The sequence below is a fragment of the Phocoena sinus genome, chromosome 6 (genome assembly GCF_008692025.1).
Source record: "Phocoena sinus isolate mPhoSin1 chromosome 6, mPhoSin1.pri, whole genome shotgun sequence".
NCBI lineage: Eukaryota > Metazoa > Chordata > Mammalia > Artiodactyla > Phocoenidae > Phocoena > Phocoena sinus.
This window is the reverse complement of record NC_045768.1, coordinates 13,917,383-13,936,490: the sequence shown is the minus strand read 5'-3', so window position 1 is coordinate 13,936,490 and position 19,108 is coordinate 13,917,383. Positions and strand designations below refer to the sequence as shown.

The 19,108-nt window shown below is 42.9% G+C and overlaps 1 protein-coding gene across 1 annotated transcript in view; it reads right to left on the bottom strand.

Moving 5' to 3' along the window:
* MEGF9 (multiple EGF like domains 9) overlaps positions 1–9,959 on the bottom strand; it is an 85,724-nt gene extending 75,765 nt beyond the window's left edge. The window contains exon 1 of the mRNA XM_032634919.1: positions 9,236–9,959. Coding sequence (XP_032490810.1) covers positions 9,236–9,827 — 592 coding nt within the window. The 5' untranslated portion in view covers positions 9,828–9,959. The remainder of the gene's footprint in view (positions 1–9,235) is intronic.
* Between the last annotated feature and the right edge of the window lie 9,149 nt (positions 9,960–19,108).

Below are 19,108 nucleotides of genomic sequence, written 5' to 3'. Positions count from 1 at the left end.
AGAGAAGGAAATTAAAAAGACCCATAATCCCATCACTTAGCTTTAGCCACTTAATATTTTGGTGTATTTCTCTCCTTCTATGTATACTGCTACTTAACATAATGTAAGAATTTTAATAGATGCATAATAGTTCAGAGATTACCATAATTTCTTTATCATAGAATTTTAGAGTAGAAAAATTCCTATTTCAAATATCTCTACTGAAAAAAACAAACCCAATATATAAACCAGATGAGAGTGGAGCTGATTAAAGTGTGGGCGGTGATGCGGGGGTGTGAGGTGAGGGTGGGGGTGGAGGGCCCAGAAGTAGACCCACTTGGCCTCCTGAGTCCCTATACTGGCTCCCAAACACATCTAAGGAACCCTGGCTTCCCAAATAATACAGTTTAGAAACAACAAATCTAGCCTCTTTCATTTTACAGATGAAATTACTTGCCCAAGATTTCAGAACCAGTTAAGAGAACTGTGAAAGACCTTAGGGTCCCATGTCTTACATACAAGGGCTCTGCTTTTCCAACTTTAGCTACTTTTTCTACAAAAGGCATCAGATGTACATCTGTATATTGCTGTTCTTCCTTTAAGAAAAATAGAAGGGACAAAGTTATGTAACAAAAAATGAATAATTAATGTAATTTGCTAGATCTCAAAGAACTCCACTTGCCTAAGTAGGTTCTCATACTATTCCTATGAGTAATGGAGAAAAGGAGAAAAGTTCATTTCTAAACTAAGGAAAAGGCCATGAGATTACATTATTTTCCTCAAGAATACACTACACATCTAGTGTAGCTACAAACCACTCCTTCTTCTTCACTCATTCAATCCTTAAATTTTTATTCAGAATCTATTTTGGGCTGGATGCTGGGGATACAATTGTGAACAGAACAAACAGAAGTCCCTGCCCTCATGGACTTCGTAAGCCTGACAGCTTGAGCAAGCTGCTTTCTCTTTCTGAACCTCAGTATTTGCCACCCATAAAGTAAGGATAATAATATTTAACTACTGCTTTGTCTAAGAATTAAATAACATGATGTAAGTAAAAAAAAAAAATCCTGGTAGGTAATTAGGCATATAATAGGTGCTCAGTTAACATTAATTACCTTTCCTCCCAGAGCGTTAAATATTAGATTGGTAATGAGAGGTGAGAATGTACCAAGTTTCTTTGATACTCACTGATTTGAGGCAACAGAACAAGTATGTTAAAATAATTCCAAACAGATTCCTACACTAGGAAAGAAGTAAATAATATTTCCATCTGAAGAAATGAAATTTACATGAGTTCTCCCAATCAAGTTCTGTAGTTTGCGTTGCTACCTCCATCACCATTTACTTTCAATTATTACTGGGCTCTTTCCATAACATTCAGCCCCATATAGTACTTAGGAAATAAAATATAAAGTAAGCAATCCTCTTCCCAAAATGCTATTTTTCCATCCCGTAAATATGGGCAGCTAAACCAGTCAAAGATTTACATTCAACAAAATAAACTTAAAGGACAACAGTTTGGGACTTCCCTGGTGGCACAGTGGTTAAGTATCCGCCTGCCAATGCGGGGGACACAGATTCGATCCCTGGCTGGGGAAGATCCTACATGCCACAGAGCAACTAAGCCCGTGCGCCACTACTACTAAGCCTGACCTCTAGAACCCGTGAGCCACAACTACTGAGCCGCCGTGCCACAACTACTGAAGCCCGTGCGCCTAGAGCCCACGCTCCGCAACACGAGAAGCCACCGCAATGAGAAGTCTGCGCACAGCAAAGAGTAGCCCCGCTGGCGGCAACTAGAGAAAGCCCACGCGCAGCAATGAAGACCCAATGCAGACAAATAAATAAAATAAAAAGGAAAAGAAAAGACAACAGTTTGATTTCTTCTTTTTTTTTTTTTGGCCACACCATGCGGCTTGTGGGATCTTAGTTCCCCAAGACAACAGTTTGAAATACAAAATACCAGATGTGAAACCCACCAAAAACCTATAAAGTTTTCGTCTATATTCACCAACATAAGTACCAACAGAGGTCAGAACCTGAGGTTTTACTGACTCATATAATACCCAGAAATCTACAAAATATAGATGCCAAAGTCTCGGATATTCTAAGAGCACCTTGTAAACTGTAAAGCACTGCACACTTGTTAATTATTAGAAGCACTCTGTTCACTACTGACTTTAATTAGATTTCTACAGGGGAAATTCTGTCATTCAAAAGATCTAATATTTGCTTCTCAACCAAATTAAACCTTTTATATTGCTATTTAGCCCAAATACACCTACCCAACAAAAACAGCTCATATTATTCATAAATAGAAAAAGAAATTTGCTACTTATTCAAAGTACTGGATTTTTTTTTTTGGAGGCAGATAATTTCTGTTATGGCAGGGTTTTTTTTTCTGTATTGTTCCTCAGGAGAAGGAAAAAAAACAAAAAACAAAAACAAAAGCTGGTCAATAAAGAAGATCCAGAACAAAAAGAAAATCTTTTCATTTTTTTCTAAAAGAAAGAATTAATACCATATCCTGAATATTGTATAAACTATGACATTTTCTTATCAAGTGGGTTTAATAATCTAAATTAAACAGACTTTAAAAACAAATTCATAGGGAAAAAGTCAAAGTCACAAAGAAAGACAGGTTTTGTTCTGAGTGCAAAGTGTTCAACCCTGTGCACCCTGTTACCAGAACGTCTTCAAGGACCTTTTGTTCCCCTGGAAAGACTTCTTGGAAGAATTAGGCTTTGAGGAGGCATTGAAGGAGGACAAATGGGAAATTGTTAAGTAGAGAGGATAATTTGGTTCCTTAAAGAACATGAAAGAATGGATGGGTCCAAGAATAAGAGACAGGAGTAAGAAGAACATACAGAGGAGCTTAAAGTGAAAAAAAATGAGCAAGGAGAACAGAAGATTTTATTTTAATGAAGAAAAAGTGATAGGGAAAGATTTTTCAGACAGTAATACTTATCTGTGGAACAGTGGCATTACTAGAGGGACTATTCTGACACACATTTATCACATGTACTTAAATAGATACAGTTAAAAAGAGCTGAGTAAACCTTTACTGTGATTCAAACACACATGTATCCAGACATAATCTTTATCTTTTTCATGACAATTTTTAAAATATCTCCCTTCAAAGTTACCAGTGCAGTTAGGGTAGTTGTTTCTAGTGAAAAACAGATAAACCAAAACGCATACTTGAAAAAAAGACTAAGTGACGAAGAAGAGATACCTATAACATAATCTCAACATTAGTATTAAAGATGTTTATATTATATGTAAAGAAAACAAACAAAAATAAAGATCAAGGCAAAAAGCACGAATTAAAGCTATTTTTAACTAAAAATATCATCTAACACTGTCTTTCAGCCAAACAGATCTTATATTTCTATTCTCTTCTGATCTATTAAGTGCCCTAGAGCAGTAATCTCTCTACCCATAATCTACCCATCAGTAAAAACAGCACCATGATACTTTTCTTCTATTCTTTTTATAAGGGTGCCAAGATGTCTGGAAGTTAATATATACATGCTTAGCAATGCTGAGATGAAAAGTAATGCTCACTTTAATTTTATGGATCTTTATAAAAAATCAAGATAAAAAGACCTAGTTAGATTATTTCAATGTGTAAATTTTCAACTAGCCAGAAGGCTTCCTGGGGACATAATTCAGTAGATTTGAAACTAATGCTTTGGAGTTTAACTGTGCTGTTACAGAAACTAATCAGACTAAGGAATTTATGCAGAAAGCTAGGCACTCAGGCCAGGAATAAGATAGAGTGAATTTGAGTAGTCCCTGGGCCTAGCCCTAAAAAGACTACAGACAATCCTCCCTATCACAGACCATATTAGAACCTAATCAAAGGAAGAGTTAGAGCTATAATTGTACAACATTGTAAAACAGAAATTTTGAGGAGGTGACTAAATAGCACACAAGAGAATGAAGAGAGTAAATGCCAAAGAACAGGTGAAAAATGTTCAGACTAATATCCAAGGGCAAATATTTTTAGCAAAATGGTTTCCTTCTCTTATCCTCTATGTAACTATTTCTTTAAATGCCAATAATATGGATTCTGGAACCACAAAGGCTGGGCTTGAATCTAGGCTCCACCATAGCTGGGCTTCTCTGAGTCTCAGTTTCCTTATCTATAAAATGAAGATAGTAATAGTACCTAACTCAATTATACCTAACTGTTGTGAGGATTAAGTAAGGTAACATACGTAAGGCACTTAGAACAGTACCTGTAGCATAGTAAGTACTAAATGTGTTTGCAACTACTATTACAGTGGTGCACAGTCCCTCAGACCTGATGTAAATACCAGAAGATCCAAAAAACCAAAAATTTTTCTGTTATTCATTTGGCAGCAAAACCTGACCTGAACAAATGCAAGGCTATTTATAGCTTTTTTAAAAGCCCACTCAGTGTGAATATACATGCATTTTGCTGCAAGTATCTTCATGTGTTTGATTACAGGATGCTGCCCTAGACTTCACTGGGGTGTATTTATTAACTTCCTAAAATCTGAAAAATTCTAAATTCTGAAATACACCCAGCCTCACAGGTTTTTGATAAAAGATTATGAACATACCTTATCTTTGAAGCCTGAACAATTTCTATTTCCTTAAAATGAATGGTATCTTCTTAAATAACCATAAGCAAATGACACCCTGAACCTAGCTGTACAGAATTTTAGGATGAAGAAAACGTTTCCCAGTACAGGTAGGAGGGCCCTGAATTCCCAGAATGCTCCTTTGAAATAAAATCCATTCACAATATTTTATTTCCATGCCATAGTAGTCAGAGCTTTCAAACTCTAAATTCTAGGACTTGCTTGAAAAAAAGCCTATTCTCTTAACTTAGATCACAAATAAATGATTGAGGCTCATTTCGGGGGCATTCATGTGCCCTGAATCATGTGTACCAGATCATCACAGAACTTTACAGCTGGAACAGACCCTTGAGAACTAATCTAAATCATTATTCCTTCCCTTCCAAACTGTTTTATCATCCATAAATGTACTCTCCCCTATGAGGTAAGAACAACCTGCCCTAACTTGTCCTTAGACTCTGTCTATAGGAACACCCTGTAGGTGAATGTGAATAAACTGGGTGGGGTACATTGACAGACTTGGGATCCAAAACGATGGGTTGAATCTAACACAATAAATCTTACATGCTTGGCAAATGTCTCAGTTTATACTTAAGAAAATAACAAGAGTTTCCAAGTTCAGAATGAAGAAAGACTCATCTACTCCATGTTTTTTTTTTAAAAAAAGAAGACTTAACTATCTTAATGGACTCAATGAGTCAACTACATAATGTGGCTGCTAAAAAAGCTACAGTGATTAGGGACTAACTACATCAACAGTGGTACAGCAACCAGAAAGAACAAGGTAACCGCCCTCTCTGCTATGAGCTGGTTAGAGCACATCTGGAGCAATACGTTCAGCTCTGTGTTCAACACTCCAGGAGAGACACAGAAAAACTGAAAAAGTCCAGAAGAGGGGTAACCAGGATAGTAAGGGAATGTGAAACCATTTCACATAACGGTTGAGGGAGCTGAAGTTATTTAGTCCAGACTCAGAGGGAACATGATCACTGTCTGCAGATCCCTGAAGAACTGTCATGGCCCAGAGAGAGCTGACTTGTTCTGTATGGCCCCAAAGGGCAGAGCCTGAATCAGCTGGTGTTAACCACAGTGAGAAATATTTCAGCTAAGTCCACAGAAGTGTTTCTTGCAATGTAGAGCCACGTTAGGACGCAGTGGCTTCTAAAGTCTTATCTAGCCCTGAAAGTCCATAATTTTAAAAATCAAACATTTGTCATCTCTTCGGTCTCTTACTGTTGATAACTATTATTCTCTAGTATCACAGCTTCTGCCTTCACCCTTCTTAAAATGTCCTACCCAGCCAACCAATCAGTCAAATGTTTTGCCAGGTCTGTGGGAGGAAAATGCTTGCTTGCTGGGCAATTAGTTTCAGTTTGCAGATCAGTGTCTCTACAAACAAAAGACAGCCCTAATTGAGGGGCAGGCAAGAGCTCTGAGCTAGACCTCCTTGAAAGAAATTCTTATTAATTCAAATAGCAGCTAGAAGACCCATCCAAACATGTAATATATTATCTATGGTGCTCAGTCCTTACAGGAACATTAAAATAAAACACCCTGTACCCATCTTCCCAAATGCCAGAGAATCCAACTTTACCAACCTAACTAGGTCTCTCAAATTCAGTTAGAAGTTTTCCTTCTGTCAAAGAGATGCGTTTACTGTTTGAAGTAGACTAAAACCCATGCTCAGATAGAAAGGCCATACTCGATTACATTACTGTAAAGCTAAAATTGCCCATCAGTAGGCCCACAGAGGCAGTTCAGCTTCTGAGAACTAGACACGGGCAATCCACAGTGAATTCACAGAAAACTACAAGCTATGAAAAATTTAAAACGCAGGAGAGCTACAAAAATTGGACATCCTTCTAAAACTTCTGTTGCTCAAAGACCATCTTAGACATAGATATATGGTAGTCTATGGAAGTTACCAAAAGCCTTGAACAGCTCAGATGGCAAATATTACTCAATCCAGCTTTACTTCTCCTGAAATTGATTTGGAGTCTACAGAACTCCAGCCAAAGTATTAGAGAATATAATATATACGTGATGGACTGAACAAGAACACATTCTTCCCTGTGCTTTTTAAAGTGAAGCCCAGAAGCAATCTAAGTGTCCATAAACAAGGGATTGGTTAAATAAGTTATGGTATATACTTACAACGAAAAATGCAACTGCTGAAAAGAATAAGGTAGACCTTAGGTACTAACATGAAAAAAACAGTCCATGATACATAGTTAATTGTATACAGCAAGTCGCAAAACTCTACGACTTGCTATAACCATATATAATTAATATATGTAACATATATAATTATTTCATTTTGAGTTTTTAAAACCTATTTTTAAAAACCCTGTGTTTATGTTCATACATGCCTAGAAAAATGTCTGAGAAAAGATCAAACTGCTAACAGTAGTGACCTTTAGGAACTGACTGGAACTGGGAGGCAGTAAAGGAGTGACTTTCACTCTTTCCTTTGTAGACTTCTGGTTCTTTGTTTCTCACAAGTAAAGGTTACGTTTGCGGACAAATGCTGTATGAGTCCCCCTGTATGAGGAACCTGGAGTAGGCAAATTCACTGAGACAGGAAGTAGAATGGTTGTTGCCAGGAATTAGGGCAATGGGGGTGGGAAGTTATTGTTTAATGAATACAGAGTTTAAGTTGGGGAAGATAAAAAAGTCCTGAAGATGGATGGTAGTGATGGCTGTACAACTTGAATGTACTTAATACCACTAAATTGTACACTTAAAAATGGTTAAAATGGTAAATTTTATGTTATGTATATTTTATCACAATGAAAAAGTAACTTAAAAAGGAAAAAGTTACCTTTGTGATTTAAAAATAACAATACAAAAATTATTAAGGTAAAATAACATCAATTACACAGACATTATATACTAACCATTCAAAATAAGCAATCTTCCTACATAAACACTACGGTGTGCTTCAAACTTCGGAAAATCTAATTCATCCTCTTCTACTATATTTTACTAAAACAAATAAAAATCACCACAAGTCTCTACTAGGTTTCTCAAATGCTTTCTATCCCACAAAAAAAAAAAAAAAAAAGAAGAAGAAGACCTAGTCATAAGGATAGCTAACACACACACCCACAGTGTGTTACTCTGCACGGGGAACGGTTGTTCTAAGCTTTATAAATGTACTAAATTATTTAATTTTCACAACAATCCTATGAGCTAAGTACTATTATTATTTTCATTTCTCAGATGAAGAGAGGTTAAGCGACCTGCCCAAGTTTACACAGTTAATAAAGGGCAGAACTACGATTCAAACCTAAGAATGGACTCCAGAGTCCATACTCTCAACCTCTATGCTTCCTGTCTCTCAGTAATATATCCATCTCTCTATAGGAAGGCCAAAAAAGGTTATAGTCAAAATCCAGCTAGTTAGTACAGCCCTTGAAGCTGGAAGAAATACAAACTTGGCTTTTTATGGGTGAATAATCTGCATTCCTTCTTATGTCAATGCCAAGCTCCAATCCAAGATGTGACTGTATTAAGGCTCATAATCATGTGGGAAAACTCTCTACAAATTCAGTTATAGTCCAACGTCCATACCTGACTCCACAGTAAATCACTGAGCCTAAGAATTAGGTCAGAGATCCATTAATATAAATACAGCTAGACAAAATGGTTTGGACAAATCAAACCCCAACTCAAAGCAAAGGAATTCAGAAACTCTTGACTAACATCTTGACAAGGTAGGTTTTATTTGTTTAGTTCAAGGCCCACTTTAGATCTCAAGGGGGAAAGAACAGAAGTTGTCTCTAACTTTGCTTGAAGACTTCAATCAGCAGGAAGAAGAGCTATATTTTCTACAGGGACTCAGACAGAAATTGGCTTTTATTAGCATCAGCAAAACTGAACATTCCCCTTAAGGGGGAAAAAACCCGGCATTCCTGCTTAAAATGTGTATTTGTCCAAACATATTGACCTTGTAATTGAGGAAGGGAAAAAAAAAATGGTGCAAGGAAGGAATTTAACCTAATTTATAAATGTGCTCAACCTAGATACACACCTGCCCCAAATGACCTACTGAATCTATTTATTTGCAGGGAAAACATGGATTACAATGTCTTTTTTTGGCCTCAAGTGGTCTGTACTACTGTTTGTAAACAAAATCCTCTCAATATCTTTTCCACCTGTCACATGCACATCTGATATTTATATAAACAAGGAGAAATGGAGCTGTAGGAGGAATCCCTTAGACTCAGTTTTTGACCAGTTGGTTTCAGGAGGTACTGGGCTGGCTTTCAAACTTCCCCAAATCACCCAGGCGGAGAGGCAAGGTGAGCGAACCGAACGCAAAAGTTTGCGCCCATTCAGCCTGTCTGACAAAGGCCAGAGAGCCCTGTTTGGAAGGAGGTGCGATGCCTTTCCACGCAGCAGCCGCCCCCCTCCCGAGGACGCACAGCCCAAGGGGGGGACAAAAGACTTTCCAGATTGGGGGCTGGGGGGCAGGCTAGCTGGAGCTTGGACCTCCCCTTGAGAGTCGAAATCTGGGGAACCTTTGGGGCAAGAAATGATCCATTCCAGCCAAGAGCCCAACGCTAGAGGCCAGGGCTGGGGAAAGGCACTGACAGCCGCTGGGAGGGTCCGGCGGGCGAGGAAGCGCTGAGACTCACCTGGGGGAGGCGGCGAGGGGGCCTCGGTGGCAGGTGGGGTGGGCGGGACGCTGCTGCTGCCGCCGCCGCCGGGGAGAATGGAAGTCGGGATGGGGGGAGTGGTGGGCGCCGGCACCGTGGTCGCTACTGGGGTGGTCGGCGCTGGGCCAGTGGTCGTCGAGAGGGTGGTCGGCGCGGGTCTGGTCGTCGCCCGAACGGTGGTCCCAGTACGTTCCACCGCAGGAGGTGTGATCGGCGAGGGGCCGAGCGGCGCCCGAAAGGTGGTCGGAGTGGGTTCGGCCCTGGCCCGAGAAGGGGTGGTAGCCAGGGGCTGGGCTGAAGAGGACGCAGCCAGGGGTCGGTGGACGGTAGCGTTCGGGGGTCCGGTCCTCGGGGCCTGGGCCGTGGGAACCATGGCCTTAGAGAAAGGGTGACTGGGCTCGCCCCCCAGCCCCGGGCCCGGCGACGCGTCCACCTGCCCCGTGGCCCCGCCGCCACCGGTGACATTCCCCGCTGAGGTTGCTGAGGCGGCGGCGGCGGCGGCGGCGCACAACAGGGCGAGGCCGCCCAGGCTCGGCAGGCTCCTCATGGCGCGCTCGGCTTCGCCATTCATTCATTCAGTCAGTCGGTCGGTCAGTCATCTTCTCCTCCCTGCACTCGGACCAGGGAAGCCGCCGCAGCCGCCACCACCACCGGGCGCACCATCGCCACCTCCCTCTGACAGGCGGCCGGCCCAGCGGGCGGGCCCCAGCGCGGAGGGAGAGACCGGGCCGTGCGAGGACAGCCCGCCCTCCCCGATTGGCAGCCTGACCCGACCAATGGGAGGCCACGCTAGCTCACGTGACCCACCCGCTTCCCGGCCTCTTTGTGGCCCCGCGGGCCAATCAGAGGACGTCAATGAGAGGGGGCGGTGCTAAGGCGGGAAGAGGGTGGTGCGAGCGCAGCACCAGCCGGTCCGGCTAGCGGCAGCCACGGCTTTGTCTGCCCAAGGAGTGGGGCGCGGGCCTCGGGCACCGGGCGCCACGGAGCAGACAAAGGACGCGCCCCGCGCGGCAGAAACCGGGCCAAGTCGCCTGCTCCACTGGGCGGCGAGCGCGACCCGGAGCGGGGATCGAGAGCTTCCCCGCCTTCGTGAACAATGGGGCGCCGGCGGCGCTCCCGGGCTCGGGTGGAGACGGAGCTGGAACCCCAGCGATGGGTGAGGGCGGCTGCAGCGAGGATGTGGAGCCCAGCATTCCCTCTGCTGCCCGAGAGCACCTGGTCTCGGCCGTGCGAGGTCTGCGCTGCATTCCCATTTCAGAGATGGGGAAACTGAGGTCCTTGTTGAGGACCTCACCGAACCAAGACCCACGCCCTCATCAGACACCTGCAGTGGGCTAGGCGCTGTGCCTGGCAGGACGGAGGTTCTTAGAGACCCGTCAGGAGCCGGAGGTGCAAGCTTCCTGCGTGGGGAAGACAGGCTCACATGCACACTTCACCCTAAAACGCCGGGGAGAGTGGGATCGGATGGGGTTGAACCTCAGCTCCAAGTTTCCTGCTGAGTGGTTTTGCGGCCTGAGCGCAGTGTTCTCACCTCTAAAAAGGGGTGGATAGAGAGCTAACATCCCCAACGCCCCCATCCCCCTCTTACAGAGCTGATGTGAGAATTAAGTAATGAATTGAAAGGGCTTAACGCAGTGCCTGGCCCACAGTAAACCCTCATTTATGCTTACTACTCTCAGTGTACTGTTAAGACCCATGCCGCAACCCTGCGTGTACCCAAAGCCGCCTGCCTCTTGGGGTGGGTCTGATAGCAGAGCTTGACCCTGGGTGACACTCAACCCTGTGTAAAGCTGGAATTCCGGTGCGCAGCCTCGCACCATCGCCCAGGATTCAGAGCTCGCTCAGGCGCTGCAGCCTCGGCTCAGCAGCTTCTAGTGGCAGCCGGGCAGGGCGCGTTTGTCATCTGACAGGGCTTAATCCCAGCCCCACCGCCAACCCATTCCTGGCCTCCCCTGCGTGATGCTCGCTTTGTGTATGGCTTCCCATTAGTCACTGGCCTCCAACAAGAACGGGGCGATGAGATTTGCATGCGAACCCGTGTATATGTGAATTAAAAATGCACTTCTTTACCTGCATGAGGAGTCGGTGGGGAGAGGATAGTTTTGTGCTTGTGTAATGAAAACATAAACATGTTTGTGAGTCTGTGTGTATGAGTATTATGTGTATTTGTATGAGCTTATGAGTATGGGAGCTTGTGTCTTTTTTGCGTATTGTATGTTTTAAGTATCTGCATGTGTACTGATGTGTGTTTTATGTGTATTTTCTGTGTGTCTTTGCATTTGTGAGTACCTATGCGTGTGTCTTGGTAGGTCCATGTATATATGTAAGGGGAGGGGGCAAACTGGGAGGGCTGTGTATGGGTTCTGGTTTCAGAACCATTCAGAATTCAGAATTCTGGTTTCAGACCAATATTTAGGAAGCACAAATCAAGATTCTGTTTTTACTTCTTGGGGAAGGGAGGGGACAGGTCATGCCTCTTACCCATATTCTTTTGCTGAATCTTTCTAGCCCTTCAAACCCCAACCCAAATACCATATCCTCTAAGAGACTCTTCTGGATCTCTGACTGGGAATTAATCTCCCCCTCCCCATTTTCCCACTGCCGTTTGTTTGTTCATTGATTATAGCCCTGACCTATCAATCTATCTCTCCCCTGCCTCTTCCTAAAAGGATTAAGGATGGCTTTCAGAAATACATACAACAGGATAAATAGAACTGCCCACGTGATTTTATTACTTCTCACAGGCTTGCATCAGCGGGAATACTAGAACTTGTGATTTCTGTGTCTGTCTCTCCCATTAGGCTGTTCTCTCTGTTCTCAGTGCTTAGCAAGGGGTAATATGTGTGAGCATTGACCCATGCTGGTTAAATTGAATTAAATTGAAAAGAGATCCTGTGGTGTCCTGGGAAGAGCTTGTATCTTTAGCGTCAGACAGATCTGGGTCATGATTCTGCCAGCTGTGCGACCTTGAAAGAAACCTTTCACTGCTCTGAGCCTCAGTTTCCTCATCTATAAAATGGGACCAATGAATTCTGTCTCACTTAGTTGAGCTGAGGCCTGAAGAGAATGTTTTTACAGAGCCTGGCACACAGAAGTTGTCCGATCTGTGGAGGCTCATTTCATTTATACCAGTACTAACTTTGAGTCTTGTTGGCCTAAGGACCACAACCAGAAACAACTTCCCCATCAGGTGACATGGCCTGACAGTCACCCTACCAGATATCCTAAGTGATAGCTGAAAAATGCTGGGTTGGCCCTAAGCTGTGCTATATCAGAGATTCAATGGCACTAGGAGAGAAAAGCTGATGCAGCTTCTTTGCCTGAAGAATCACAGAGAAAAGACTAGAAGGCCTTGCCAAAGTAATCCAGGCCAGCTCCCTGCCTCAGACAGGGATCACCCCCACCATGGGTTCTAAAACGAGTTAATTACCCTGTAATAAGTATAGAAAATGTTGAATTTTTTGGAAAGGTGATTTAAGTGTATTAACGTTGATCCACTCAACATTTAATCCTTAAATTTCCTGTTCTGCCTTTATCTCTAAAGTGCAAGATAACGTTTTTGTTTGTTTCTTAGGAATAATATTTTATTTTTGTGTTTAAAAATTGGAAATGCTCCAAATATCCAAATCAGAGAAAGTTGTTATTAAATCTCTTTAATTTGATCATATAAAGTCATTGTAAGGGTGGCTATGAAGACATTATAGTGAATATTAATAATCGACCATTGAGCTCTTACTACATGCTAGACATTATACTAAGAGCTACACATTCATTCTTTTGTTTAATCCTAAGAACAACCCCAGGAAGTAGGTACTATTATTATCCCTATTTTACAGCTAAGGAAACTAGGCCACAGGGAGGTTAAGCAACTTGCCCAAGGTCACTTAGTAAATGATAGAGCCAGAAATCAAACTGAGGCTGGCTGGCTCTAGCTGGCACCCTTAACAACTCTGCTGTAAAGGGAAAATGCTTATGAAATAATTTTAAGAAAAGAGAAAATAAAAATTAGAGCTATGACTCTCTGTGTAACAGAACGTCATTTGGTACTTTTCCTGTGGCTCCAGAATTGCAGCTAAGGCCCAGGGCTCTAAAGAGAGCTGTCAACCCATCCATGGCATCCGGGGCCTCTGGACTTAATGAGGGGTGGTGAGGAGGCACAGAACAGCAGGGGGCAGAGAGGGCTGATTCCTCTTTGTATCTTTGGCACCTAGCACAGTGGCAAATACAGAGAAGTGAATTGTATGTTGAGCTAAACAAGGCCTTATGGTGTGGCAGACACCGTTCCAGGAGTTTTGCATTCATAACCCATTTATTCCCCAAAGGTAGGACTATCATCTGTACTTGAAAGGAGGAGAAAAGGAGCCTCTGAGAGGTTAAGGGACTTGCCCAACATCTGCCCAGCTCCAAAATCCAGGCTCTTCTCCAGACTCCACAGGCCATTTACGTAGCTACTATGCCTTGCACATAGTAGGAGCTCAGTGAACACAAAGAAAGAACAGGTATACACCAAATTTAACCCTCCTGCTAGAGCAGCATTTAAGAAAAGAGAAGCTTTGAGAGTAAGGAAAGAAGGCATAATAATATAATCAGCAAAATAACTTCATCTCCAGATTTCAATAAAACACAGAAACTTTCCCCTTTCTGGTTTCATTGAAACAGCAGTGCCGACATGGACTATTTCTTTTTTTTTTTTTTTAACATCTTTATTGGAGTATAATTGCTTTACAATGTTGTGTTAGTTTCTGCTGTATAACAAAGTGAATCAGCTATACGTATACATATATCCCCATATCTCCTCCCTCTTGCATCTTCCTCCCACCCTCCCTATCCCACCCCTCTAGGTGGTCACAAAGCACCGAGCTGATCTCCCTGTGCTATGTGGCTGCTTCCCACTAGCTATCTATTTTACATTTGGTAGTGTATATATGTCCATGCCACTCTCTCACTTCATCCCAGCTTACCCTTCCCCCTCCCCACGTCCTCAAGTCCATTCTCTACGTCTGTGTCATGGACTATTTCTAATCCTGCCAGAGCCTGGGCTCCTATAAGATGTGGCCAGATGCAAGGTTTGGCATCATCTGCAGACAACTTTAGTTATTGGGGCCACTATTAGCAAAGCCTGCTCAGCAGAGTCACAGAAAGAGAAATACAAATGGCTAAGCCACACAAAGCACTGTGTATTCAACTTAAGTCATCAAAGATTTGCAAACTGAGTAAGTTACCATTTTTTTAACCTATTGATTTGGCAAGAATTTTTTAAAACTGGTAATACTTGTTGCTGGCAAGGGAATGCCTCACATAACTGATGAGAATGTAAAATGTAAATGATATGTAAAATGTAAAATGATACAACCTTTCCAGGAAGCCTTAAAAGTGTTTGTACTCTTTGACTCGTTATTTCCACTTTAAAGAATCCATTCAAGAGAAATAAACAATTAGATGTAAATAAAGCTTTATGTATGAAAATGTTCATCAGAGTGTTATGGATAATAATGAAAATTAGAAAAATCTAAACAGATAACAGGGAATTCCCTGGCGGTCCAGTGATTAGCACTCCACGCTCTCACTGTCGAGGGCCCGGGTTCATTTCCTGATCTGGGAACTAAGATCCCACAAGCCAAGTGGCTCGGCCAAAACATAAAAAAATAAACAGATAACGGTAAGGAGAGGTTAAATACTTTGTGCTGTTATGCCCTCCCTATGTTGGAACACTATACATCCATAAAAACTGATATTCATGGGGGCTTCCCTGGTGGCACAGTGGTTGAGACTCTGTCTGCCAATGCTAGGGGACACGGGTTCGAGCCCTGGTCTGGGAAGATCCCACATGCTGCGGAGCGGCCGGGGCCGTGAGCCACAACTACTGAGCCTGTGCGTCTGGAGCCTGTGCTCCGCAACAAGAGAGGCCGCGACAGTGAGAGGCCCGCGTACCGCGATGAAGAGTGGCCCCCGCTCGCCACTAGAGAAAGCCCTCGCACAGAAACGAAGACCCAACACAGCCAAAAATAAATAAATAAATTTATTTAAAAAAAACAAAAACAGGGCTTCCCTGGTGGCGCAGTGGTTGAGAGTCCGCCTGCCGATGCAGGGGACACGGGTTCGTGCCCCGGTCTGGGAGGATCCCGCGTGCCGCGGAGCGGCTGGGCCCGTGGGCCGTGGCCGCTGGGCCTGCGCGTCCGGAGCCTGTTCTCCGCAGCGGGAGAGGCCGCAGCGGTGAGAGGCCCGCGTAACGCATAAAAAAAAAAACAAAAAACAAAAAACAAAAAAACCCCTGATATTCATGAAGGAAATGCTTACAATATAAACTTGTGGAAAAAATAGGTTATACACCTCTGAGAATAGCCAAAATCCAAAACTCTGACGACACTAAATACAGGAGAGGATGTGGAGCGGGAGGTACTCTCACTCACTGCTGGTGGGATGCAAAATGGTGCAGCCACTTTGGAAGACACTTTGGTGGTTTCTTACAAAACTGAACATACTCTAAACATATGATCCAGCAATTGTTTTCTTTGGTATTTACCCAATGGAGTTGAACACTTATGTTCATACCGAAACCTGTACGAGGATGTTTACGGCAGCTTTATTCATAACTGCCCAAACTTGGAAGCAGCCAAGATGCCCTTCAGTAGGTGAATGGATAAACTGTGGTGCATCCAGACAATGGAATATTATTCGGCACTAAAAAGAAATGAGCTATCAAGCCATGAAAGGACATAGAGGAAACTTAAATGAGTATTACAGAGTGAAAGAAGCTGATTTGAAAAGTCTATATAGGGGCTTCCCTGCTGGCGCAGTGGTTGAGAGTCCGCCTGCCGATGCAGGGGACATGGGTTCGTGCCCCGGTCTGGGAAGATCCCACATGCCGCGGAGCGGCTGGGCCCGTGAGCCATGGCCGCTGAGCCTGCGCATCCGGAGCCTGTGCTCCGCAACGGGAGAGGCCACAACAGTGAGAGGCCCGCGTACTGCAAAAAAAAAAAAAAAAAAAGAAAAGAAAAGTCTATATACTGTATGACTCCAACTACATGACATCCTGGAAAAGGCAAAACTATGAAGACAGTTAAAAGTTCAGTGGTTGCCAGGGTGCGGTGGGGCGAGGAGGGGTGAATAAGTGGAGCACAGAGGATTTTTATGGCAAACAAAACTATTCTGAATGATATTATAATGATGTATACATGTCGTTATATATTTCTCCAAACCCATAGAATTTACAACACCAAGAGTAAACCATAATGGACTGAGTGAATATGATGTGTCAGTGTAGGTTCATCAAGTTTAACAAGTGTACCGCTCTCTCTTAATAGTGAGGGAGGTTATGCATGTGTGGGGCAGGGGATATATGGGAAATCTCTATACCTTCTCAATTTTGCTGTGAACCAAAAACTGCAATAAAAAAAATAGTTTTATTAAAAAATAGGTTACATGGTTATTTGTACTATGATCTCAATTATGTAAAATAATATGCAAATATATATTCATATATTACTATATTCATATATTGTTTTACATAGTATAAATGATACATGAATATATTATTAATTATATGAATATATTATTAATTATATATAGTATTAACTATATATTAATATGAATATAACATTTTATATATACATAAAATAAAAGAATAAAAGGGAATATACCAAAACATTAATAATCTCTGTCTCTGAATGATTGTATTATAGGTATTTACATTTTTTTTCTCCTTCATACTTTTTCACATTTTTCTTTTTTTTTTTTTTTTCAGTAAGCACGTATTACTTAAATAATCAGAAATAACTCACAATAGAACTCATTTGGATCTGGGGATATGTCTGCCAACCACATCCTGGATCTGCCTCCATGGTATCTCTTCTCAAGATGATGAGGAAGAGAAAGTTTTAAGTTGTAAACTCACATTAACTGCAAAGTGCCTTCCCCAAGGAAGCTAAATGTTGAAATCCTGCTTCAAAGTCCTTCTGATGCTAAAATAAGCTCAGAAAAGCATTTGCTGCAGTTCTTGGAGATCCACTGAAGGACGTCATTCACAGTGGGCACCAAATCAAACCCTCACTCGTCATCAGCACTGGCTGCAGAGCAAAGAATTTGAACCATCTAGAGGAGGAATGGGGTCAGAGCTTCACAGATAACTCTTTCCCTTAGGTTGCTATAATTATAATACAGGGGATTACTGACAGGTGCAGAACACACAAAGCTTTCCCAATCATTGTCTTGTTTGAGCTTTGCAACCACTCTGGAGAGAAGGTGGTGGTGGTATTATTATTAGTAGTAGTAGTAGTAGTAATAGTAGTAGTGTAATAATAAGAGTGACTAACATTTACTGACCACTTATTATATGCCAGACATCCATGCAAAACACTTCATGTGCATTATCCCTTTTAATCTTATACTGTGAGGTAGGAGTGATTATCCCCACTTTATAGGTCGGTAAACTATTGCTTAAAGAATTCAAATGACTTGCCCAAGGTCACCAAACTAATAAATGGAAGAACTAGGATTCATAGCCATTTTTTTAGTCCTCAGGTCCAGAGTGATTTCCACAACTGCTTCCTGAACTTCCTCAACTTTAATTTTTATTGCTATTGTTATTAGGAGAGACAGTGCAGCAGTAGAGAGTGCCTGGCTCAAGGAGCAACTAAGCCCATGCAGCACAACTACTGAGGCTGCGCTCTAGAGCCCACGAGCCACAACTACCGAAGCCCACGTGCCACAACTACTGAAGCCCACATGCCACAACTACTGAAACCTGCACGCCTAGGGCCTGTGCTCCACAACAAGAGAAGCCACCGCAATGAGAAGCCCTCGCACCACAACAAAGAGGAGCCCCTACTCGCTGCAAATAGAGAAAGCCCACACACAGCAACGGAAGGCCCAACGCAGCCATAAATAAATAAATAAATAAAATCTAAAAAAAAAAAAAGAGTGCCTGGCTCAATCCTGGTCTTTCTAGCTGTATAACTTTGGACAAGTCACTTTAGCTCCGTGTTTCAACGTCCTCCTCTGTAGAATGAGGATCATAATATCTATCTCACAGGTCGAGGTCAAACAAAGCAATGTATACAAAATGTTGAGCTAAAACCTGCCCCAGAGTAAACACTCAGGAGACACTGGAACATATCTGATTTTCCTAAACCTTGTCTTTTCACATAGTGGGTCAAGGCCAGGAGAATACAATGAACTTGGGGGTCAATGCCCAGTATTCATACTCCCCATGACCTCGGCCCTCTTGAAGAGCCTCCTTCACTGGAGTGAGTACCTGTCATTGGAATGTATACCTAGTACCTAGGGCTAGGAGAGTGGCAGGAGTACACACCTGGCTCCCCGGGTGTCCCTGAGAAACCCAGGCTTTTGGGACTAAGATGCTCTTTGTTGAATTATTTTAAGGTAGCCATGTTGATTTCATGCTGACTTCTGAGGGCTGGAAGATAAGGAAACCCAGTCCTAGTGGGGAGCAAATGTTTCCTGAAAAAAGCCAAAGAAAGAGCAAATATCAGAGCTGGAAGAGGACTCGGGAATTAGCCCCTCCAAACCTGTCCTTGGACCAGTGATAAACCAAGACCCAGAGAGGAAAGGGCCTTGACCAGATTCCATGCTGCACATTAGTGACGGAGCCGGGGTCAGATCCAAACCCTCTGCCTGTCAGGCCACCAACAGACCCAAATCTTTCCTCACAAAGGTGGCAGCTGAGGGCCAGCGAGGGACAGAGTGTCTGCTGGCTGGGAAATCCAGGCCCTTCCCACCCACATCACTGCCCTTCTGGCTTCTGGTCCAGGGCTTTTTAATGTCACCAGGCTCCCTCAACAGGAACTTTCCTCCCGGAATCAAAGAAATGGTACCCTGCTGTCAGCTCTTTAC